The following is a 26,266-nucleotide window of genomic DNA, read 5'->3' on the forward strand; positions in this document are numbered from 1 at the left end:
TGAATTGTGAAACAGGAAGATCATGTAAGCTACTCTATGGGGGGGCGGGGGGGGGGGGGGGCTGTCACTTGAGTAATCTATGAGTGCTGAAAATTCTTCAGAAAGTGTCAACATACAAAACCAGCGGATTGAGACAGTCTGGAGTTACAAAATGGCAGTTCATGAACAGAGGGATGGAGAGAAGAAAAACAGAAAGTCAAAATACACTTCTACTGTATCTACATGTAAGAAGACACACACACACAAGTTTTAAACAGTACAACACACCTTAACACGGTCTCCAAAAACATGTAGTGTCAATGTTTATTTCATATCATTCATCAAGTACAGAACACGGAAATGTTTTTGTTCATCATATTGTCATTATTAATATCTTTATTACTGTCATTAATATACTTGACAACACATTGGTAGAACCGCAATAGAGAGAGTGGAGGGCATGATGTGGATAGATACCATACCGCCCTTTACGTACATCAGTGAGGTCCTAGAAACCAGGGTAGTCATGAGGACACTCCATAAAGGGGGGGGGGGGGGTCTGTCTCTGAGACAACGGTGTAGACATAGTGAGCTTTTGAGCTGTTCAGTTTCATTGTTACTCTATATAGTGACAACAAAATTCTCAGAGACAAAAGGGTGTGTGTGGGGGGGGGGGGTGTCATTCAAGTAGACCCCTTTCTGAGTTGTCTTTGTGGACTTAATTTCAAAATCGTCAAATGACTCAACTCTAAATGACGGATTGAGAGGGAATTGTCTATGAAAATTGCATTCGATATGCATACACATGTAGTTGGTGTACAGTACTGTTGTGTAATATCTACCTACATTTCTGGCACCATATGAGGTGTCACCTCCCCCTGTCCCGCACCCAACATTTTGGCCATGATCATAACCCAGAGGAATAGCTGTAACAATGATAAGCATAAGACAAGGATGAAAACACAGTTTTCAATGAAATTCTCATCTGTATCATAAAACAACATCTGTCACAGTAGTTCCAGTTGTCGTTGGCTATAATACACGGTCTCCGAACAGAAGTATAGTGTTGTGGTACAGTATGTGAGTGTGGAGTGAGTCAACTAACACAGATCTAAGATCAGATCAGATTCACCCATCTAATCCCAATCCTAACCTTGACCTTTAAAATCTGACCCTGTATCAGCGGCTTGGGGCAACTTCTGCCTTCTCTGTGTTGAACAGACACTTATCTATGACTGAATCTAGTGGATACAGTGGACGTTTGGCTTGAAGACACTGAATCCTAATTCAATCCCATTGCTAAAGCACACCAACTGAACCAAAGTGAAATCAGGCAACGGAACACTGATTTCAACCGCTGCAATGGAAGGTTGCTGCCTGACCACTAAAAGGTAGTTATTTGTAATCCTACCCCTACTGATTTAACATCCTCTTTAGCTACATGGGAGGTAGAACCTTGCTGGAGGAGCGTGGCTTCCTTTATTTCCTTGGCAGTTTGCAACAGGTCTCCCTTTCATCCGTCACAAGTCATTCACATGGTGCTTCAAAAGCCTGGCACACATTTATAGTCTGATATTGGCATTGTGGAGTGCTCACTAAATTTGAGAACAAGGTATAATTTTTTACAGGCCGTAATAAAACAGAGAGCACAATATACTGTATATTGAAAGTTGGCATGCATTGACTTGGGAGCAAAGCATCATATAGTACCTTAATACTACAACGGTCCATTAGAAGAGATGTCTGAAAACAGCCCCTAAACCCCTCCAAAGGATAGGATGGGCATAAGCAGGACGGTAGTGGCTCCACCTTGCCCCTTTATTTCAAAACCAGAGCAGGTCTAGACTTAGAGAGATGTTTGGCTTTTCTCTGTCGTACAAAAAGCAGACACACTGCTCTGTACGCTCAACACCCTGTTCAATATAGCGCGCACACACACACACACACACACACACACACACACACACACACACACACACACACACACACACACACACACACACACACACACACACACACACACACACACACACACACACACACACACACACACACACACACACACACACACACACACGTTCTCCAGATCCTCAACTAAAATTGTTATTGTGATATAATGTATATATTTTCATATATGTATACTATAGTTTTCGTGTTTTATCATACTGTGTCATTCTGTAGTAATAATCCATAAATTTTGCAGTCATTATTGTAAGAATATACGCCGTCTTCACGCAGTGAAGTTCTTTCACACTCGTGAAACCACGCTCCAGTCACTATCACAGTCTTCTCCCTCCATCTGTCTGTGTCAGTGACACATTCGAGAGCACAATGCTCTGAAACCATTAAAAATAGGCTACACACATTGGCCTCCTTTCAGGGGAGCACGCCTGTCAATTTCTATTTTTCAACCCTCATAGATATCAAAGTCACTCACTGCTTGGGAAATGTAACACCTAGTCGGCGGACTCCTCCTCCTAATGCTCTGCAATGGGGAAGACTGACATTTATCATATGCTCATGACATCTGAATGTGTGAGATCAGAATGTTGACGAGATACAGTAGTTCACTCAAAAGGTACTGTAGCGAAGCTACTTTGAACAAATCCAAACTGTGGACTAATTTGTTCGGACTGATGTTTTTTCCAGGACCATAGACAGCTTTCCGTGTGAAGAACCATCTACCAAAAGCCCGCTAATGTATTTTGGAAGAACTGTGCCTTGAAGGTAAGCTTGCCAGTGGGGTGTTTAAACTAGGCAAAATACTACGCTGTATGTCTGAGATCATGTGGGACTTTAGTTACAGCATCAGATTGAGTGAAATACATTCAGTCAGCCTCCTCTATGAGAACTACTTTTCCCTTAATACACCTCTAAATGTAGTCCATAACAGGCAGTGGAATGAGGATGATGTCATAGGTGGATGACCAGAGGGTGGTGAGGTCATAATACAGTACCTTTACAGAGATGAGAACAACATTGTAGAATACAGCATAAACAATGGGGTGACCAGTATCAAATGGCCCTCAGCCTTTATAGAAAATGATAATGATGACGACCCCTAATTCTTGTTCTTTGTTTTTGCCTCTGGTCCCCACCAAAAAGCAGTTTGTTCCATCAACACATACAGACAAATGATAACCTCTCATATTTCTCTGAACATCAGTTGGCCGTAACCCACACGTTACTCATAGACACAGGTCACATGACCAAAGTAACCAATCATAACAAGCAGCATCAAAAGAAAATAGCCTCATCATGACTGACAGTTGTCACCAACATTCGCCTCACCTTTAGACTAAAGATAGGTTGGGCAGTTACTGTCCCCTTTCTATAAGTTAGGGGGTAAAGTCTGCTCCTAGGGCTTAATAAATGCCTTATTAAACATTTATAAACTGTTTATAATGGAGTAGTTCAGGTGTGGGTATCTTAACAAGCCATAGAGACTTCAATATTAAGTATATAGCAGAAATATTTTTCACAGTTATTTTTGCATTGATTCTTCAAAAGTTAAAGGGAGGCTGCACGTTGGGGTTCATACGCAGAACATAAAATATAAACAAAATTAAGACAGAAGGAAATAAATCATAGCAGCACATTCTATATCTCTCTGACTCTCATCGTCATGGACACTGTCTCAACAGACTCAGGATTCAAGTTGGCACAAAGGACGGTGGGAAATAAACTATATATAAAGTTTGGCAGCCGTTGGTATCTATAGGCTATATTTATATTTTTGTATAGATTTATAAAAAATAAAAAATATCAAAATAAATAAGAACATATAAATAATAGCAAAAAAACAACAAAGATTTGGCAACGTACGTTGAGTTTTTTTCTTTTTCTTGTTCTAGGTCATGATGGATATTTTGACATCAGCCATCGTAATTCGCTTGCCTTATTTTGTTTGCAAGGCGTAGAGACACACACAACACACATATTAAGTAAGGTAAATTGTTAATATTCATCTATGCATGTCACCTAGTAACATCACTATGATATTGTTGTGTACAAGTCCATAACTTACTCCACTCTTTCCCTGCCTATTTTCTCTCTCTCTTTCTCTCCCTCTCTCTTTTCCCAGAAGAAGGTGTCAGTATCTATTGTGAGGTTTGAGTGAAGGGTTGAGAATTGTTCTTTATAAGAGGCAGTGCAGGTGGCAAGTGGAATCTTCCTGAAATGGCAGAATGAGAAAGAAAGAGAGAGAGGGAAAGAGAAAGAGAGAGAAGGGGGGAGAACGACTTTGTCTATACAGTAGGTCCACTTTTTTAAGCCAGACAGGTTTAACTCACTCTCAAGATAGGAGGAAGAAGGGAGGGAGAAAGAGTCTCCCAAGGAACGGTTCGTATCGTGCAGGGTCAAGCCCAATAGGTCATCCATCCATCCATCCATCCATCCATCCATCCATCCATCCATCCTCTCTTTCACTGAGCCCATTTCTGAGTCCATTCATTTCATCAAAGTGATGTCCCATGGATCTCATACAGTGGTCACAGCTGTCGCACGTTGTTGGTCCGTTCTTGGCTTACACAAGTGTGTGTGTGTGTGTGTGTGTGTGTGTGTGTGTGTGTCATCAGGATATGTTTGCTGCACAGTGAGCGAGCACACTGTTAATCAGTTCGGTTCTATGCTCGGGTCCGGTGTGCAGTGCAGTGCAGAGAGACTAACAGAAAGGGTGAGAGAAGAGAGCAGGACTGGTGTTGACTCTACCCACCATAGGGCACACAGGGTCGGCCCGAGGTGATGGAGAGAATAAAGACAGATAATGAAAGAGAGACAGGGGTAAATATAGATAGAGAGAGAGGTGAATTAAGAGGGCATCAGAGGCACAGGAGTAAAGAGAGAGAGAGAAAGAGAGAGAGAGAAAGAGAGAGAGAGAGAGATGGGGAGAAGGTATACTGTAGGATGGAGATAAGGGGGGGGGAGTACGATACGAGGAAGAGAGAGAGCGATCAGGAAGGAAGCAGGAGGAGAAGAAGAGGCTGAGGAGGAGTCAGTGCCTTTTACAGGTTAGAGTAAGAGTTTGTTTGGCTATGTAGAGTTTCTGTCTGTCTCTCCAGTAGCCTAGATGTGTGACCAGGGAGTTTCATGTAGAGTATCTCTGTATCTCTACCAGTCTAAGTCAGGGACCAGGGACCTCTAGATTAGGACCAGGGATCAGGGACCTCCAGAGTGGGGGGAGGAGGGGGGGGGGCCTCATGGCTCAGTTGTCCAGGGTCTCTGCAGCACACACCATGGTGGCGTAGAGCTGCTGGGGGCTGTGGTGGGGGTCAGAGTGGGCCGCCCTCTCCCTCTCCTCCACTTCGCTGTCAGTGCTGCCCTCGCTGTCCAGGCGGTCCGAGGGGTGGCAGGACGCAGGCAGGGCGGGGTACAGGGCGTTGGGGGGCAGCGGGCTGGGGAGCAGGTCCTCGTCCGAGCTCAGGTAGTCGCCCTCGGCCGACGCGGGGCTGGCTAGGCAGAGGTCCTGATAGCCGCCGCCACTACCGAGAGAGCTAGGGGCGAACTTGGAGGGCTGTCCACGGAGCTGCCTGACCTAAATAAACAAGAGAGAAAAACAATATTTAAAAGACAGTGTACCTCCAAAGATCTGGCAAATATTTTCATATCAACATTGCTGTATACTGCATACTGCATATACACAGGTATCTTATATAAATTTAAGACATAACATATACATATTTTTTTATTTTTTTTATTTTGTGTCACTATGCTTTGGCTGGCAAAAAGAGTGCATGCAACACTTGAAAAGTGTGGTTGCAGGGTGGCTCGTTACTATAGCAACCTGGTATAGTGGTCTTGTCTGCAGTGAGGGGCTAGACTATGAGGTGTGTGTGTGTGTGTGTGTGTGTGTGTGTGTGTGTGTGTGTTCTACATCTAGTACCAAGGAAATTATTAATAGGTCAATAGGGTTTACAGAAAATCAGAGCAACTGTGTTTTTTTCAGCTGCCGGTACAGTCTTTTTATCCTTTAAAAATAACTTAATGAGAGCACCCACCATTTTGCCAGTGTGAGTGTGTTGTCACTGCAGTGGACTACTATAAAGCCTACATCAATGGAGTGTAGTAGGTGTCCTTGCGTGACAGACGCAAGCCACAGCCTAGGTCTCTGTGTGCGTCAGCATGTGTGTGTGTACACAGGTACCATACTGAGTCAGGACAAATCTCAGAGTTTTAGTCCCTACAGCACTGAGGCAGGGGGAGGAGGCGGGGTTGTGGTTAACCAATGGAAAAACTATGACTCTGCACACGCCCACCCCCTTCCTTCTCTGTGTCTCTCTTTTACACGCAAGAGCAGAATATAGCACATGAAATGACTGCCTGTGTCAGTATCGATATTAGATTGACTAGATAGAATCCCATTATTATGCTCTGATTTTGAACATATCAAAATAGAAATGCACTTGATGAAATACTGCACAGAGAGATATCAAAGGACAGGGCTCTCCTATGACTCCCTCACACGACACACATCCCTGCCGCTGTCACGCACTGCCTCTCTCTGGATGACTGTGTGGGTCTGTCATCTCCACCCTGAGTGATCGCTGATGATTATGATGGTGTGTGTGTGTGTGTGTGTGTGTGTGTGTGTGTGTGTGTGTGTGTATACTGTGTGTGTATGTGTATACTGTGTGTGTCTGTGTGTGTTTTCAAGCATGTGAGAATCTGATCTCTTCAGCACATTCTCTCACACACATTCATTTAAAGGTCACCACCTAACTCTTTCAGCCCTGCAAGAGACAAGGGTAAGTGTGTATTGTGGTGGTAAAGGTCATGAAGGGGGGGGGGGGCTGGTGGTCCCAGATTACAAGAAAGGCCTTCAGACAGACGCGATTCACGGATACGTGGTGGCCAACATGATTCTCAGATGAATGATAGCACAGACACAGCGGGGCTTTTACTGATACTGTTTAGCTAGCCACAGACACAGCGGGGCTTTTACTGATACTGTGTGTGTGTGTGTGTGTGTGTGTGTGTGTGTGTGTGTGTGTGTGTGTCTGACCTCGTTCTTGAGTTCAGAAATCTGGTCTCGGAGCTGGGTGATGTACTGTCTGGAATCACAGTGGTTCAGCTGACCCTGGATTAGCCCCTCCTCCTTCTGCAGAACATAAGGATAAGGATGATAAGACACGTACACACGTACACACACACACACACACACACACACACACACACACTACTCTGTATACTGAGACAACACACCCCAAAGGTCAACCAATCACAAACTGAGACCCCACAGACTGACCAATCAGTAACATGAATCGACTGTTTATGTTGACAAATGTATTATGTATTAATAGACCAGACACACACACGCGCACACACGCACACGCACGTTACCTGTATCTCCAGGTCAGCTACCTTCTGCCTCAGTTCAGCCATAGCAGCCATGCTATCAGCCTCCCTCAGCCGCACCGCCATCACCTCCTCTTTACTCTACAGAGACAAAGGATGGAAAAAGGGGGGGGGGGGAAAGGGAGAAAAGGTTAAATGTCTGTATGAGTGCAATATCCATGATTCCCTCGAGCAGTCCCAAAGTCCGCAGCCCACTTTATCAATGCCATCCATAACTACCTCTCCATCTCCCTTTTCTCTGTCCCTCTGTCCTCTCGCTCCCTTCTACCATCCCCCCCCCCCCCCCCCCCCCCCCCCATCTCTCTGTCTCCCTCCCTCCCCCTCCCTCACTCTCCTCTCTAACCTTGCAGTCGGACTCGGACTGTTTCCTCTTCATCTCGCTGAGCTGGGTCTGCAGCCCCTTGTTCTGCCCCGCCAGCAATGCCAGCCTCTCCTGCAGGGCGGCGCTCTCCTGCTCGTGACGACCGATCAGCTTACTGTTGATCTGGTTCTGGAGGAGAGGAGAGGGGGAGGGGGGAAGGTAGGATGTAACGGGAGAGAAAGACAGAGGGAGAGGGGTGAGGAGAGGCAGAGGCAGAGGGAGGGAGAAAGAGATAGAGAGAGAGAGAGAGAGAGAGAGGGAGAAAAAGTGTGTCACTCTGACAGTGAGAAACTGGTGTTTGGATTGTGGTAAATGTGTGTGTGTGTATCTTATTCAGCAGATATGAACTCTACTGTGAACAACACCCCAGCCAACTACGACATTCATCAGGGGTGAGAAAACAGTTTTAAACTGAAGGTCAAACACACAGGGGTGGTTTCCCAAACCTAGATCAAGCCTAGTCTTAAACTGAGAAACTATTTCAACGGAGAATCGGGAGTCCACGTTGTATACTGTTGTTGTCCTGCATGCGAGTGTGGACACATAGCGTGTGGTGAGGCTGACCTGGCTGTCCAGCTGCAGGGCCTTGAGTTTGACCTCTCGTAGCTCGGCCTGGGCCTGGGCCTCCCGCAGACGCACGCCCATCAGCTTGTCCTGCAGCTCGTTCATGGCGTTCTTTTTAGGAGACTCCTTCCAGTGGCCGCCCCCACCGCCCCGCGACATGTGGTGCTGGGGGAAGGAGGGAGGAGATGGGGTTAGGACACCCTACAACCAGTGTGTGTGTGTGTGTGAGTGTGTGTGTGTGTTTACAGTATGTATGTGTGTGTGTGTGTGTGTGTGTATATGTGTGTGTGTGTGTGTTCATGTGTGTGTTTACAGTATGTATGTCTGTGTGTGTGTGTGTGTGTTCATGTGTGTGTTTACAGTATGTATGTGTGTGTGTGTGTGTGTGTGTGTCACCTGCCAGCGCTGGTTGAGGTCTGTCACAGTGTCCTGCATCTCCCTGAAGATGCGCAGCGTCTCCAGCTCCCTCAGCTTCACCTGCTTCAGCTCCTCCTGCAGCGCCGCCACGTTGTTCTCATCCGGCAGGGAGCTGCTCCTCTGGAACACACACACAGGGTAGAGACGTGAACACACACACACAGGGTAGAGACGTGAACACACACACACAGGGTAGAGACGTGAACACACACACACACGCGCATACACACACTGTGGGGAGTGTGAGCTCACCTTCTCTAGGTCCAGTACTTTGTCCTGCATCTCTTTGAGAGCGCCGAGAAGCTCCGCCTCCTGCAGCCGTGACTGCTCCAGCTGCGTCTGCAGACCGGTCACAAACTGCTCTGTATACTGAGACCACACACACACACACACACACACACACACACACACACACACACACACACACAATTACTCTGTATACTGAGACAACACACACAGGCCAATCAACGATTGAGACCCCAAAGGTCAACCAATCACAAACTGAGACCCCACAGACTGACCAATCAGTAACATGAATCAACTGTTTATGTTAACAAATGTATTATGTATTAATAGACCAGACAAGTGGATCAAGCCCATTTGTACAGAACCACTCTCACAAAGAGAAGTAGAGTATGGTGAGAAACGCTGTGGTCTTGGTAAAGACTATGGTGGGGTGGGAGGGGAGGGGGGGGGGGATGTGGTTGGCATCGGGGACAACAGAAACAACGAAGACCAGCAGCAGTTTCTCACGGACTGACAAACAGAAACGACCGAGACAGAGAGTTGGGACAGACAAAGAGAGAGAAAGCGGGAACTGGGGCAGAGATAGAGTCTTTGGTGTGAGGAAATCTTGATCTGTAAATTCCACTGCCTTCTACCTTTAGTCTTGATGTGGGAGGGTGAGACAGAGCTGTGAGGAAGGTGTGGGTGTGTGAATTCAACCTTACTACTGTACCCAGGCCACTTCCACTGCGGACAGTCATCTCATCCACCATCACACACCAGACGTGAAACTCCCGCTCCACAGCAAACAAACAAAACCAAACCCATCGCATTGATTCTCTCTTTGTTTCCCCATTTCTGTACGTCAAATTGTGTTTTGCTTCAAGTATGGGAAAATATATGTAGCGGTGATGGAGAAAGAGAGAAGTGAGATGTGTGAACTCTGTGTGTGTGTGTGTGTGTGTGTGTGTGTGTGTGTGTGTGTGTGAGTGTGACTGGTGTGTGTGTGTGAGAGAGAGAGAGAGAAACAAGCAACAGAAAATGCAAAGAGACACATGCAGTCCCACATGATGCTATGCACCTTAAGGCAATGTCACACAGGCTAGGCCTGTGTCGATGTAACACACCCACACCCACACACAGACAAACCTCCCATTGTGTTTGCATTTACATTTTAGACATTTAACAGACGCCTTTATCCAAAGCGACTTACAATGTACAAAGTACATTTGTCTAAGTATTACCTATACATCAGTCATCATAAGAAAGACAAATCTATGCTAGGACCAGGGGCCATTGGCAGTCACAATGCTAGAAGAAGAAAGAATTACTTTTTTATTTATTTATTTTATTTACAGATGGCAACTGTGACACAGTTACAGTTTCCCAGCTAAGCTACAGGCATTGTCTACCCATTTAGCATGTAGCAATCAAAAGCAGTAACTCTATAGTGCATTAGGCCCAGTAAACAAATAAAACAGACATTTGAGTTAAAACCACCCTGAGAAATTAGATATTGATTTTAATAATAGGGCAACTTTATTGTTTATGATTCTATTTCTGTGTTTGAGGTTTTCAGATTGGACCGACAGAGAGAAGTAGGAAACTGCGGTCACTGGGGAAATGTGCGAATAAACATGATCTCTAAACTCAATACACTACAATACATTACACATACACAATCTAAACAATGACAAAACAACCACACACTGATTGTGATGATTTTGTGTGAAACATTTGCTGAGAGCCTTTTCTGACCATGTGACTTAACCGGGAAAAACTCATGAACGTAATACTGTTCATACAGTATATGAAATGCAATGTTTTACATTTGTACTTATTTTCTTTAAATAGTGAGTCTATGGATATCACTGTTGACAGTCAATTATGACACAGAGAGAGAGAGACCATTACACTGCCCAAAACGCACAAACTGCGTCACAGTTGCCATCTTGGCCAGATTGCCTTAAGCCTTAAAGAGCCTTAGCCCTAACTCGATACTTATTCGGGGAAATCCACGTTGACGCTTCCCCCCCCCTTCTCACCAGCAACAACAGTCTCTCTTTTCTTTTTTCTTATTTTTTTCCCCTCGCTGCATAATTTCTCACCATGTCATCGATTTAGCGTGCAATCGTCTTTAACATTTACAAGTTAAAATATTCAAATTTAAGCAAATCCAGAAATTATGTCTATATTTGTCTGGGTGAGCAATCTAGTGTCAGAATGAGTTAGACTGCATGTCTGCCAACCCCAAACAAGAACAAGAAGAAAAAAAAACAGACCACACCCACCATCCCCTACCCACTAGTGCTAGTATTTTTCCATAGCGGGAAACAAAATCAGTCCATTTACATAACCTGAGAAAAGTAATGATGCTAAAATACAGTTGGTTTCTTACCAGTTCAAACTACTTGTGGAACTGGAACCCCGTTTGATAACCACTGCAGAACTATTTTATATTGGTTCATGATGCTCCCATCTCAGAAAGACCAAATCACCACATCACGTGAGACCAGGTCATGACTGATTTGAATTCAACTGAGGGAACTAATCACGTCCTGAATCCATCGTCTTACAACGGAAAGCGTGACTGATCAGACGACATGGGTCCCGCTGGAATGATCCTGAATCTGGATCAGCTCTCTATCACCACAGCGACCCTGTACCCCCTCAGTGTTTAACCCTGTCACCCTGTAACCTTGTGCTGCTGCAGCTCTTCGTTGTTAAACTCAAACTCTGACTCCAGGTCAGTAGTTATTTACTGTGTGCTGCTGCAGCTCCTTATTGTCAAAACCCAAACTCTGACCCCAGGTCAGTAGTTAGTTAGGCCTATCTGTCAGTAGTCAGTTACCTTGCTCTGCTGTTGTTACAATAGTTACCTTAATATATGCCATTTAGCTGACGCTTTTATCCAAAGCAACTTACATTGCAGTGAGTGCACACATTTCAGTATATATGGTCCCACCAGGAATCAAACCCACCACCTAAGCGTTGTTAGCACCATTCTCTACCAACTGAGCCACAGAGGACCACATGTCCTGACCACGTACCTTGTGTTGCTGAAGTTCTCTGATGGTGTCCAGGGCCTTCTCCAGGCTGCTGCTGGCCGTGCTGAACTGCTGTCGTACCACCGCCAGCTCACGCTTGATCACGTAGTTCTCCTCCGCTTCCTGCGCCCGCGTCACCTGACCCTGGAAACATATGACATGAGGGGTCAGGGTCGGGGCTCCTTGGCAACGCTGCAAGGGGGGACCGATGGTTGTGTATTTTTTAAATCTACTTTATCCACAGCATATTTTACTACAGCATGTGTATACAGTGTATGTATTTGTTTGTTTTGGTGAAAACCCAGACAAAGTGAAAGTGTAGAAAGGGTGGAGCCTATGACGGTGGTTTAATCTGTTTGAGGTTAGATGCAGTATTATTAGAGTTAAGAGACCTGAATGTAGATGAACGACAAACACCTGTATTGTTTTCTATCTAAAGACACCCAGAAGAATTTGTCCTACTGACTGAGAAAGGGCCAGACAGACATAGTGCCTTGGGGAGAACACCTGTGTCTCCACATGCCTCATGCAGGGACTGGACAGTACAGGCATGTCTTTATATAAGAGGTCCTGCAATTGGCCACACAGATGCACATGCAGTCAAGGGTGGGAGGGGCATGGCCTGACAAACAGACTGACGGACGATCAACCTGACAGACAGACAGACAAAAAACAAAAAAAAAAAAACGTTCTCCCATGCAGAAGTCAGGCGTTGCTTTTCACCGTCAAGGAGAGGGAGAGAGGCAGGTGCAGGAGGAAGGGAGAGGACAGGAAGGGATGAAGGGGTGAGCGGGGGAGAGGAGAGGAGAGGAGGAGGGGGAGGAGGAGGAGGGGTTGGTGGTTTATCAGTACTGTACCTGTATCAGTCTGTCTGCCAGAGCAGCGCTCTCCTACAACACCAGTGAAGGAGAGGAAGAGGAGGATGAGGAAGAGGAGGATGAGGAAGAGAAAGAGAGATGTGTGGAGAAGATGGGGAGAGAAAGCAAGAGAGGGTGTGGGGAGGATAGAGAGAGGTGGATGAACATGGAGCAGGGTAGGAAAGGAAAACAAGGGAAAGTAGAAACAGAAAAATGAAAGAAAAGAAAAGAAAAGAGGACAAGAAAATGATAATAATGAGCAAAAGAGAAGAAGAGGATTTGTGTCAGAGCAGGAGAAAAGAGAAGATGGTGGTAAGATATAGACACCAGAGAGAAAGGGAAGACAAAGAGATATTACTCAGAGAGAGTGGAGAGAAAGAGGGAGAAAGAAAAGCTCTCACTACGAGAGTACTTGGATGAGAAAGAGGGATTGAGTGACTCATCTAAAATGAGGTCTGTCCATTTAAACATCCGCTCTCTCATCCACTCTCACTCCCAAAATAAACATCTTAATCAGGGAAGGCTGGTGGAGGTAGAAATCGGAGGACGTGCTCATTGTAATGCAAAACGGTCCTCCGATTTCTACCTCCACCGGTCTTCACTCATCTTAATCTAAATACTCAACACAAAGTGATCTGACTAACATACACATTATGCATTATATAATACTATTCCAGTTAAGATTTAATCGCTTTATGCTTTTAATATCTGCTTGCAACATTTGGCTATGTATTATTGGACATCATAATCCTGATTGACAAAAGCAGTTAAGTGAGAATCTGAATCAGAGCCAAGTGTTACCTTCTCCAATGTCTCAATCCTCTGCTTCAGGAGCCTGTTCTCTGTGCGTAACCGCTGTGAATGTGTGTGTGTGTGTGTGTGTGTGTGTGTGTGTGTGTGTGTGTGTGTGTGTGTGTGTGTGTGTGTGTGTGTGTGCGTGTGTGTGTGTGCGTAGTCCAGGGAGAGAGAGAAAAATAATAAAAAGATCAGTCACTTTTGGAATTGGAAAACTAATGTTCACTGTAGCTCAATTATTAGCACACACACACACACACACACACACGCACGCACACACACGCACACACATACGTATACACACGTATACACACGTATACACACGCATACACACACACACACCTTGATCTCTATCTGCTCCTCCATCTCTTTATTCTTGATTGCGGTATACTCCTTCTCAAGCCTAGCAAATAAAAGCATTGCAGTACAGTTAGTATCTGAATCAACAACCTTATGTCCCTCTCTCTTCTACGTATGTAAATCTGTACCAGAAAACCTCTTATCTTCTATATATATTCCACTGTGAAAACAGAAACTAAAACGGTCGTTAATCTTAATCTCACACTGAGGCCAACAACCCGACAGACCACATCCCATGAGAAACCATACTGTGCATCAACACTATACCCCTCAGGGAGTATTACTAGATTATTCTCATTCAAATAATGATGAAAAGAAAAGTCCTCCTACTTCTTCATCCTCTTGGGGTTGTATTTGACCTGGTATGCCCTGAGGATGAGTTTGTCTGTGCAGCTGTCAAACTGGTGGGGGATCACCTTCTGGAAGTGCTGTTACAGAAGAGAGGGGTGGGGGTGGGGGGGTGGGGTGGGGGGGGGGATGATAAGACATGGTTACTGAAGCTAAAGCTGCTAACAGAGGCCTCATGTGTTGACATCACATGGTTATTTTGAAACTTCAAAAGATGTCAATCTGTATAAAGAACACACTTATTTCTGCTGGTTGGTGTTTGCCTCCAGCTGAGCTTAGAAAATGAGTCACAGCTGGTAGTGGTGTGGGGGGAGGGGGGGGGGGGGGGGTGGCAAGCATTATGTGTTGACATCACATGATAAATAGAGACACTTCAACGATGTCAACTTCAAAGATGTCAATCTGTACAAAGACAGCTAATTTCATTGTTGAATATGTTATATAGCGACTGGGGCCTTTCATAGCAAACTAATAGATCTTCCTAGTAAAGAGGGAGATGGAAGGACCGTGGATGGGCCAGTGTGTGGACAGCGGGGGGGGGACACTGGGACACAACACTGGAAGACACTGGGAGAGACACTAGGAGTCAGTGGGACGAGGATGACGAAAGCAGAGAACAGTGGGTCTGACCTGAGACATGCCCTCCATGTCCAGCTGGATGAGGTCTGTCTGGTTGTACTGCAGGATGGCCATGCCCACACGGAATATGATCTCCAGACCCTGGGAGAGAACAGATAGTACGGTCAACACGCACGCACGCACGCACACACACACACACACACACACACACACACACACACAGTGAGGCTCCTACCTCATACATGAAGATGTCAAAGATGCGGGTGGCGACGGGCAGCGGGAGGAAGGTGAGGAAGAGGGTGAGGAACCAGGAGGAGGCGTACATGGAGGTGTGGAAACTCTGGGAGCGGAAGTGAACGTTCAATTCTGGGAGCTGCTCCTGTAGGAGGAAAGAGAGAAAGAGGGAGAGAGAGAGATGATGTCAGAGTACAGGAGAGAGAGGTATAGACTAGGGCACAATCAAATCCAGCCCGGAATACTAGTTTGGAATACTGGGAAGTTCCAAAGAACATAACAAACCCAGAAACCAGTTTCTGCTGGATGTTGAGGCAAAAGGAGCCACAGAACCTTGTCTTCTGGTGGTAGAAGGATATGTGTGAGTGTATTTGGTGCCCCCCTGTGGACACCATTATCACTGCAAGATTTGTGCTTGTTGCCTCCATGCTTCACTACACAAGAACACCAGTGGGCTACGCTACTCAGGGGAGGCTGGTGGAAGTAGAAATCGGAGGATGGGCTCATTGTAATGCATGGAATGGAATGCAGAACGGTTTCAAACAACTGTTTCTGTTACAGGCTGTAAGAACGAAAGCCGATCTGATATTTTCTTTTCACATTATCCTTTCCAGCCCTGTTTCAGTGTCTATGGTGGATGGATGCGTAACCAGGCCAGACCAGCACTGCTCGGCTCAGCTCAGATCGGCTCTGTAGTGTGAATTAGGGTTTAGTTTCTTACCTGCAGCAGGTACTCAAACTGGTAGATACAGAGGCCCAGCTCAGCCATGGTGGGTTTAAACAGTTCTCTCAGACGATACTCTTGCATCAGACGCACAAACACACAGAACGCCTCCTCCTCTGGCATCTGGACAAGCACAGGAGACAGACAGATGGGGTGAGCTGTGTGTGTGTGTGTGTGTGTGTGTGTGTGTGTGTGCGTGTGTGTGCGTGTGTGTGTGTGTAGGTGTGTACTACGATATAAGCATTATCAGCGGCTCTTCATTCATACAGTGTGAGCAACAGAGAATGAGAGGTCAGACCAGGATAGCTCTCTGTATCTCGCTCAGAGGTGTGTTAGCATGCAGAGGGGACAATGACTAGAGACGTTACCTGCATGAGAAGGAGGCCAACGATGAAGGCGCTGCCCTGGCAGTAGCCCACCTCCCGGTCCACCAGAGAGTACGCCTGCAGCACACACGTATACATACAAAAAAGAAATCGGTGGACAGGCTTATTGTAAATGCATGAAACGATACCATTTGCGTGAAATGATACCATTCCTCATTGATACCATACCATATTCCATTCCATGCATTACAATGCAGCCGTCCTCCGATTTCTACCTCCACCAGCCTCCCCTGATAAATACACATGCTCATGCATCTATAATATGTTGCTATATGAGCATTTCCCCCTCTGCAGTAAAACCTTATAAGAAAGACTAGTAAAAAAAACAACTCAGAGCTCGAATGTAAAAGGTCAAAGGTCATTCCCCCTCTCCCCCCCCCCCCCACTGGTTCTCAGTCTCACCTTCATGACGTTGAAGAGCACCTCCTGGCCCAGGCTGTCCTGGCCCTTGAAGAACTCGTGCTCGGGGTAGGTGCGGGCGATGTCCCTGCGGATCAGTTTCTCACAGGGCGAGGACATCTTCAGCAGCTCAGAGTACTGGTTCTTCACGGGCATGTCTGTGGCATTGCCCAGGAGCTGCCACACGATGGCACGGAAGTGGTGGGGGATGCCCTTCCTGATCAACTCCTGGAGGGGGAGAGAGGGAGAGGGAGAAAGGAGGGGGAGAGAGGGAGAAAGAGAAAGGAGGGGGCGGGGGAGGGAGAGGAAGGAGAGGGTGTTTGTTTGCTAATCATAATCTTCATGCTGAACCTTTGATCCCCACTTCCTGTTTACCTTGCGGTGATCACTCACATTTTGCCCTTCCTCTTATCTGTGCTTCCTCTTTTTTCCTCAACCTCCCTTTGTCCTCTCTCCTCTTTTCCCATGTTGCTCTATCCGTCCTGTCCTCTCCTCTGTCCCTCATCCATCTCCTCTCCTCTCCTCTCCTCTCCTCTCCTCCCTTGCTGTCTGTCCTCTCCTCTCTCCCTCTTTCATCCTCTCTTCTGTGCTTCTCTTCTCATCGTCTCTACTCCTTCACCCTTGCTCCGTCTCCTCTTTCCCCCCCATCCATCCTGTCTTTTATCATCTCCCCTCTTTCCCCCTTGCTCTGTCACCCATCTCCTCTGTCCTATGTCTTATGTCGTCCCCCATCCATCCATCCCTCACTACTCTCTGTGATCATTACAGCCTGTGACGAGATCTATCCAACGCTAGTCTGACCAATCGGAAAATAACGTTGTAATGATGTTTTTTTTTTCTTTAAATATATTTTAGGGCATTTCTGCTTTAATGGGATAGAGACAGTAGAGACTGACAGGAAGGATGGGTGAGAGAGAGGAGGGATGACATGCAGGATATATCGATGGCCGGAATCGAACCAGGGACCTTGCGATGATATGGTATGCACCTTAGTGTGCTACGCCACTGAGCGCCCCGACAAGATTGTTTTGATTCCGCTGACTGGCCACCTCGACCAATAATATTGACCGATAATACACAGACTCAGTCCCAGGTTTCATCAGAAAAGTGCATAGAGGACATTGCTCCCAGGATGACTGTGCGAACATTTCCCAGCCAGAAACCGTGGACGTAAACGGTGACATCCCCGCAACGTTAAAAGCACGGTCCACCGCATTCAACACGCATTACCACATCCCCAACACAAGACGGCTGTGGAGAGGATTGCAGACTGTCACGGATTACAGGGGACCCAGTTGGGCGACGCACACCGATGCCTCTCTCCCAGACGAGCTTAAGAGGGCCCTCACGGCTTTTGATGACTGTGTGCTTTCGATCTCTGTGACCGGCGTAAAGGGTCTTTTAAGAGGCAACGCAGCCGGCCCAGACGGCATGCAGGCAGCAGGTTTCACCCTTTCCCTGTCCCAGTCTGTAATCCCCACCTGTTGCAAGGTGACCACCATTGTTCCTGTGCCCAAGAAAACAAATGTAACCTGCCTAAGTGACTATCACCTCTGTCATTGTGAAGTGCTCGTTAAGGTCCACCTCCACTCCCCCCTACCAGACACGATGAAGACAGCTCAGTCCATCACTGGGGGCGAGCTGCCAGCTTTTCAGGACATGAGGAAGGCCCCGGAATATCAGCAAGGACCTAAGCCACCCCAGCCACTGTTTGATCTCTCTGCTACCGTCTGGCAGAAGGTACCGGTGCATCCAGATAGACCGGTACCAAGACCGTTTCTACCTCCAGGCCATAAGACTTGGCTAACTAGCTAACACTAGCTGCCCCCGCTGCACTACTTGGTGCTCACCTGCACAATTTGCACTGACTCTTTTGTGTGTGTGTGTGTGCACTGCATATCAACACGCACACACACACACACACTCGCTCTCTCCTATTACATACACATACACACACACTCACACACACACACACACACACACACACACACACACACACACACACACACACACACACACACACACACACACACACACAGACACACACAGACACACACAGACACACACACACACACTCAGTATCATCACTGCTGCTAATTATTACTGTATCGTATTGCTCACTTTAACATACACTTATTGTGTGCTCCTCTGTGGCTCAGTTGGTAGAGCATGGCGCTAACAACGCTTAGGTTGTGGGTTTGATTCCTGCTGGGACCATATATACTGAAATGTATGCACTCACTGCAATGTAAGTCACTTTGGATAAAAGCGTCAGCTAAATGGCATATATATATATATAATTGTATTTTTATTCTTACGTCCTGTTATTTGCACTGTTGACAGGAAGCATGCAAAGTAAGCATTTCAATGTACAACTTACAACCGGTATCCTGTGTGTATTTTACCTATGGATTGCATTAATATCAATGGCATTTATATCAAGCTTTTATTTTATAAACTTTGACTTGACCTCCCCTCCTCACCTTCAGCAGCTTGTCCTTCTTGCGTCTCCACTCCTCCCACTCGTTGACGATTCGTCCCCACAGGATCCAGGTGTCCTCCTCCAGGTGGGACAGGTTGGACGAGGCCGACGAGCTCGAAACCAGGGACGACCCAGAGTTGCGGCGTGAGCCGCTCATCGAACGCATGGACTTGGAGTCCGCCTCCAACAGCCTGGGGGAGGGGCAGGGAGGGGTTAGGGAGGGGCAGGGAGGGGTTAGGGAGGGGTTAGGGAGGGGCAGGGAGTGGTTAGGGAGGGGCAGGGAGGGGTTAGGGAAGGGTCACACATTGTAATCCTCTGTTTTTACCTTTGGATTGCATTCATATCAATAGCATTTATATGAAGCCTTTTTTTGTGCTGGGACTCATAGGTTTTTATTTCGTGAGAGGTGACTCATTCATTGATTCTGGGTCAAGTTAAAGGGGCAATCTGGGATTCAAACAATCACTATCACAAAGCATTCTACCTGCCACTTTTTTGGTAAACAGCTGAGGGATGGGACTGGCGTAATGTCACCACTCTCAAATTCATAGATGGAGCTTTGGATGCAAGGACTGACCATCCATTACATCAAAATGATAGTTTTAACCATATTTTGAAGCTATACAGTGTTTGTTTACAATTACATTGGTTACACACAATGAAGTAAAACAAGCTTATTTAGGGTTCTGATGGGGTAAGACAGTTGAACTGAGCTTGTGAGGTATTCAGTTAAGTTTTATTCTTCAAAAATCAATGGCTATATATCATTCATTTAAAAGAAAAAAGAACAGATTAAGTAACTGAGCCTGGCGTGTTGAGGCACATACATTTGATAGGGGAACATTGGGCCTATTGTGAAGGACTGTAATCGGAGCCAAGGCAAATAGCAGCGAGCTACTCTGATAGTGGAGTGCCACTGTATCTGCAGCCTACAATATATACTGGAAATGCCAGTAACAGCTAATGCCCAGCCTCTCTCTACAATGCTACAACGCTAGTCACGGAGGCAGAAACAGGGCAGGTGTAACTGTGCATGTTTGTTCCAGCTCAGTGTCAAAGTGGCTACCTCACAGCTAGCCTGCCCGCTAGGCTTTGGCCCTCAGCTCTACAGCCAATGAGAGCTCAGCACAACTGCTACAGCCCTCGGCCCTCGGCCCTCAGCTCTGCTGCCCCCTACAGGGCTGGAAACCTGTTTGCAACTGGGCACCAACTGGGCACAAACTTCTCAGCCTTTCTGTAGGTCTAAATAGAAAATGGCTACTGGTAATGTTGGCTGTAATGGCTACCCTGGATGATTTGTGCTCTCTCTGAGGAGAAGAGAAAATACATTCTGCAACAAAGTCCATCTCCCCTTACCTGTTTTTGCAATAGAAATACTGTATGAGATAAACAAATCACTGGATGACTGTTCACACAACAACAACAATCCTCTTACCTGTTCTGCTCCTCCAGCTTGGCCAACAGCTCCAGCTCGTCAGGGCTAAGGCTCTCAGAGTCGGCCGGGGACGCGGCGGGGGCCGACAGCGTGGCATCATGGGAGGATGAGTCCGGGCTGAGCACGGGGCTGCCCATGGAGGGGGGGTCGGGGTCCAGGCCCGGGGGCGTGGAGGGGGGACACTCCAGCTGAACTAACCCCTCTCCTGTGCCCCCTCTCTCTGGGCTGCCACTGGGTGTGGACATGTTGGGAGTGCGGTGGGGTGGCACTGTGGGACAGCAGGGGGGAGGGTGTGACGGGGGTGGGGACGGGGGGGGGGGGGCTCCTCACCTGTCTCCCCCTTGGTTCTGTAGCCTGATAGGCTGCCGCAGCGTGGAGCCAATAGGATCAGGGTTCCTCCAACCTGTTGGGGAAAACAGGGAAGTTGACTAACAAGTACAAGTACTCACTCTGCATAATTCACTTTGTAAAACTCACTCTGAAAACGTGTTATGACTGACAGACAGACAGACAGACTCAACAGATTCAATTTGATTGAATGAATGATTGACTGAACGACTGACTGAACACCGATTGTCATACAGTACAATCTCAATAACGATAGTCTACACTGTGAACCAGGGACGTGCACACAGACTATATTATGACTAAGAGGGGAAAACATAAATAACAGAACCATCCAGGAGCGCACTGTGTGTGTGTGGCAGGGCAAAGGGCCAGGGAATTGTGCCCCCCCCCCCCCCCCACATCCCTGCTATTAGCTGCCATTACCTCCCATCTCGCTCACAGAGCTGTTACGAGGGTGTGGGACCTGCCTGACACACTATGATGTAATCGTGAGTTCAGAGGACACCCCGTCATCCCATCCCCATTATGACATACTCTCACTGTGGCTCAATATTCCCTATCAGTTCGCTTCTAAGAGACATGACACGGGTGAGATGATGTAAGTCCTAATCCTGGATGACTCTGTAAGGGCGCGCGCGGTCATCGTAAAAATCCATTAACAGGTTAGGAATCACTCTGTGGTTTTGGTATTGATTACGCTTGATTACGCTCCGCCGCTTGCTAGGATGCCATTAACGTGACGTCATGATCTTGAAGGTTTGATGGAGCACTCGGGAGTGGATTCATACACGAGGACGGACACATGATCAAAGATGCAGCGTGAATTGGAAGGCTGGCGATAGGATCCCTAATTGATGGTGATTAGTCAAATGAAAGGGTGCGCTAGGAAAGATGGTTGTGTCGGGAAAATCTACAAATCTGTGCTGAGCTCAGAAAATAATCTCTGAAACGGTGCCAGAATACGAATTACACTTTTAATTGCTTGTTTTCTCATGCAAATCCACCAACAATTTCACAGTGAAGAAAATAACAGAAATTTAAAATGAGGGTGAATCCCAATAAAACCCATTTTCTGATAAGGAAGGTTTCTCTGTGTGTGTGTGTGTGTGTGTGTGTGTGTGTGTGTGTGTGTGTGTGTGTGTGTGTGTGTTAGTGCGTGCGTTCGTGCGTGTCTGTGTTTGTGTATACATGCAATGTGCAACATTCTACTAGCCAATGTTAGATAGCTAGACTCTGCGGGCAGGGAGGGCTTGGTGCTTTCTCAGTTCTTTCCATCCAGCAATTCCACACTATCGCTGCAACAGATTGACTGCACACTGTAGCCACTAATCAGAAAACCAATGAGGGGGGGAGGAACCCATTGGTCACTGGATAACTGAAAGCCAAAGGTCCCGCTGCTACTGTTTAACTGTGGAAGAGGGGAGCCATGCCGTGAGGAGTCCACACCTGTGGTCGTACAGCTTTGCATTATGTATGGGAGCTCTATTACTGGGTCCAGAGGAGCCACACACACAAAACTCAGACAAATGGACACCCTCCTAGAAAATGTGTGCACATCTGCAGAGGGAGGGAGAGAGGCTCACCACCATCAGAATGCTGATCAGCTCTAAGACACACACACACACACACACACACACACACACACACACACACACACACACACACAAACAAACGGTTTACAAGCTGTCTTTCTAGAACACGACACAGTGCAGGGGTGGAATGGTCAATATAAAGGACCTAGAGTATCTTGTATAAACACTGACGTTCTGACTGTAATGTGACTGTGCAGCTCTAGGCTAGGGTGCACACTGTAAGATAGACAGAAACAATAGCCGTTTTAAGCATTAGCCATAGACACAGTCACACCAGAGCATAAGACGGCCCCAAGCACCACAAGGAGAGAGGCGAAAAAATAGCCTGGAGGAGGAAAAGGAGAAGAAAAAAAAAAAAGACACGAAAACAGTTTGAACGGAGAAAACACAGCAGAAGAAGGGACAAGGAGAGCATTCATTTGCCGAGCCAGGCCAATCAAAAGAAGCATTAACAAGCACATGAAACCAATCGCATCAGAGGAGCTGGTCAGTCAAACAGGCGAGTGCTCTCAGAGCACCACAATACAGGCTCCCTCAGAAATTAGAGGTAATTCCCCCAAAAACAATGTAATAATAGCAACCCAGAGGAATTTCAGAAGAACCAACGTCTGTTGGTAATTAAGTTGAGCCCATAAGCAACTTTAACCCCTGACATTCTTTCCTGTGGCCACTATCTGAATGTAATTGTACATTATCTAGAGACTTTTGAAGATAGTAAGGCAGACAACATCTTAAAGGAGGCCGTTGTGTTGACCTATATGCTTATATTAAATTATAATGTATTAATCTTTATTTGAGAGTGCTGGCCATATTATTTACTGGTTGTGTTTAGAGTCACTGCTGCTAGTGTATTGCTGTGCATTGCAATGTTGTGTTATTGTTTGTTTTTGTATTATTGTTTTACGACTGTATTTTGTGTTTTCTAAGAGGAAAGCTTGCGAGTGAGAATTTCATTGTAACCTTACTAACATTAACCCCCACTTTGAAACTTTATAAATCATGGGATAATGCATTTTTCACTTGAGCGCTTTTCAGAAACCCAAAATAAATTAACAACATTTACTGTAAATCTACCTGTATTAGTCACCAAACACTCACCACTGTAGCCATCATCGGGTGAATACCAGGGAGACTTTTAACAGCAGTGTCACTGAAGGCAGGCTTGACTCCAAAAATGTGTGAGTCATACTGTACCAGACCAGAGCAGCGGAGCGGAGTCAGACTGATCCGACTGAGAGCTCTTCTATTGGTTCCAGTACAGCTAATGGGAGGAAAGAATGAAGGTCTCCAAACAGACACACGCCTGAGTTTGGCCCACTGGATGTGGCAGGCCTCCCATCCACTCCCTCCCTGGAGGGGTGTGTGTGTGTGTGTGTGTGTGTGTGTGTGTGTGTGTGTGTGTGTGTGTGTGTGTGTGTGTGTGTGTGTTTGGGGCGGACATAGTGAACTTGGGAGAATGCAGAGCAATGGAAATACATAACCCTGGAGAACCGAAGCTACTCCCAGTCAACGTCATGGGGTGAGCACAGTGTGTGTGTGTGTGTGTGTGTGTGTGTGTGTGTGTGTGTGTGAGCGTGTGTGTGCGAGCGTGTGTGTGCGAGCGTGTGTGTGCGAGCGTGTGTGTGCGAGCGTGTTTGTTTCTTTGTGTGTGTGAGCATGAGGGAGTGAGAGCACTGTGTGTGAGCGTCCGTGTGTGTGCATGTAAACCGCTATCTGTGTGCACAATTATAGCATTGTGTGTGTGCCTGAGCGCTTCCTTTCCTGGCTCCCACTGTCCGCAGAAACAGACAGCGCTATTGTGCCCCCAATAACCCCCCTACCATCACCATCAACCCCTCCGGCCCCCCACCCCACTTCTCCGGCCATCTATCTCACCCTGAACCCCCTCCCCCCAAAACACCCCTCCCCCAACCCACGATGTCACCCTCCCCCCTGTGTCTGTGTCTCACCCTCAGGGCCCCCCCCCCCACACACACACACACACACTAATCCGCTACCCCACCCGCCTGACCCCGCTGTTACAGCTCATTTACATGATCTTTGTGTCTGTCTGTATGTATGTTGACACGTCTTCTGTTCTTACATGCGTCAACACAACATCTACTGTCTGTCTGTGTGTGTGTGTGTGTGTGTGTGTGTGTGTGTGTGTGTGTGTGTGTGTGTCTGGGTTCTCCTTCACTGCCTTTTGTTGTGTACAGTATATGACCCTTGTACTCTGACGTCAATGGCTCTGGTCTGATGCTTCTCTTCTCTACCTCTCTCCTTCTTCTCTCCCTCTCTTCCTCTTCCACTTCTCTACCTCTCTCCCTCTCCTCTACCTCTCTCCCTCTTCTCTCCCTCTTCTATACCTCTCTCCCTCTTCTCTCCTTCTCTCCCTCTTCTCTCCCTCTTCTCTCCCTCTCTTCCTCTTCTCTCCCTCTCTTCCTCTTCTCAACCTCTCTCCCCTTGTTCACTCCCCCTCATGCACTGCATTGGTTATAAGCATAAGCTAATGAGTTCTTTCCACCATGTTTTTTACACTAGTCCATTCCTAATAATGAGATGCAGTGGACAAGTGCATACTTCAGAGAGGGGACAAGTGCATACTTCAGAGAGGGGACAAGTGCACACCTTAGGGAGAGGGCTAGAGTAACCAGAGAGCAGCCATTGTTGTTTATGTTCCTGTGTCTCTCTGTGTCTCTCTGTCTCTCTCTGTCTGTCTCTGTCTGTCTCTGTCTGTCTGTGTCTGTCTGTGTCTGTCTGTGTCTCTCTCTGTCTCTCTCTGTCTCTCTCTGTCTCTCTCTGTGTCTGTCTCTGTCTCTCTCTGGATATTTGTGTCTGCAGCACATTAACCCATGTCCCTGAGACAGCAACCTCACTGAGTCATCCAACAATACGGTTATGGTAACAGGGTTCCTCAAACCTGTTGGGGAAAAAACAGGGCACTTGAATAAGAAGGACAAGTCGTCACTGTATAATTCACTGTGTAAAAGTCATGCTGAAAACATGATATGACTGATAGATAGATCAATTGACTTAAATATTACTGACCCATCTCAAATGGCAATGTAAAATGCACTACAACAATCAATTTGATTGAATGATTGATTGACATACAGTACAACCTCAATAACAATCATAGTCTACATTGTGAACCTGGGACGTGCACAGACATATGGAAGGACAGGTGATTTTCCCCAAAAAAGGGCATAACCAAAAAGGGCGGGGTTTGTGTGTGTTGGGGGGGGGGGGGGGGGGGAGTCTGCTCTCCAAACGACCTTGGTCTCTCTCTCTCTCTCTTTCTCCCTCCCTCTCTCCCTCTCTCCCTCTCTCTCTCCCTCTCTCCCTCTCTCCCTCTCTCTCAAATCAGATGAATGGTTGATTTGACGATAAAGACTGAATGAGAAACAGACAGATTTGGGGCGATTAGAATAACGTGGCCAGCAAATGTTCCTCACGCTGTCCAGGTTCCCTCTAAGTAACCACATTTATAAAAAGAATGGCTTCCTCAATTCCCAAATTAGAAATAATCCCTCTCCTGACACGTTGTTTTCCATGAACACCACTGCACTGACTGCACTGAGGAGGAAATTATCTTCAAACACAACAATTCCACAACCCCTAGTGTCTCCGACCAATGCGAGTCATCATTAAAACCTCTTATCAAGCACAGTTAAGCCGTTCTGTTCTACAATGGCATAGAGTGCCTTTATCTGACAAAATCCATGTTGATTCAATAAAGAGATGACCAGATACACAGATTATACAGATCATCACAGACACTCACACTAATCTCACAAAT

At 46.7% G+C, this 26,266-nt stretch overlaps 1 protein-coding gene across 2 annotated transcripts in view; it reads right to left on the bottom strand.

The window, feature by feature from the left end:
- Positions 1-285: 285 nt before the first annotated feature.
- Positions 286-26,266, bottom strand: part of evi5l (ecotropic viral integration site 5 like) — a 30,140-nt gene continuing 4,159 nt past the window's right edge. The window contains exons 2-20 of one of the 2 annotated variants that reach the window (XM_083693814.1): positions 20,546-20,948; positions 19,112-19,301; positions 16,632-16,856; positions 16,212-16,286; positions 15,841-15,966; positions 15,121-15,264; positions 14,937-15,026; positions 14,289-14,386; positions 13,941-14,001; positions 13,605-13,658; positions 12,804-12,836; positions 11,950-12,090; positions 8,927-9,043; positions 8,654-8,794; positions 8,258-8,422; positions 7,676-7,822; positions 7,318-7,413; positions 6,980-7,075; positions 286-5,512 (exon numbers count right to left, since the gene is read on the bottom strand). In XM_083693814.1, coding sequence (XP_083549940.1) covers positions 5,183-5,512; positions 6,980-7,075; positions 7,318-7,413; positions 7,676-7,822; positions 8,258-8,422; positions 8,654-8,794; positions 8,927-9,043; positions 11,950-12,090; positions 12,804-12,836; positions 13,605-13,658; positions 13,941-14,001; positions 14,289-14,386; positions 14,937-15,026; positions 15,121-15,264; positions 15,841-15,966; positions 16,212-16,286; positions 16,632-16,856; positions 19,112-19,301; positions 20,546-20,790 — 2,574 coding nt within the window. In that variant the 5' untranslated portion in view covers positions 20,791-20,948 and the 3' untranslated portion in view covers positions 286-5,182. The remainder of the gene's footprint in view (positions 5,513-6,979; positions 7,076-7,317; positions 7,414-7,675; positions 7,823-8,257; positions 8,423-8,653; positions 8,795-8,926; positions 9,044-11,949; positions 12,091-12,803; positions 12,837-13,604; positions 13,659-13,940; positions 14,002-14,288; positions 14,387-14,936; positions 15,027-15,120; positions 15,265-15,840; positions 15,967-16,211; positions 16,287-16,631; positions 16,857-19,111; positions 19,302-20,545; positions 20,949-26,266) is intronic. The other variant, XM_083693815.1, reaches the window with a different exon arrangement.

Source organism: Argentina silus (genome assembly GCF_951799395.1).
Source record: "Argentina silus genome assembly, chromosome: 22".
Taxonomy (NCBI): domain Eukaryota; kingdom Metazoa; phylum Chordata; class Actinopteri; order Argentiniformes; family Argentinidae; genus Argentina; species Argentina silus.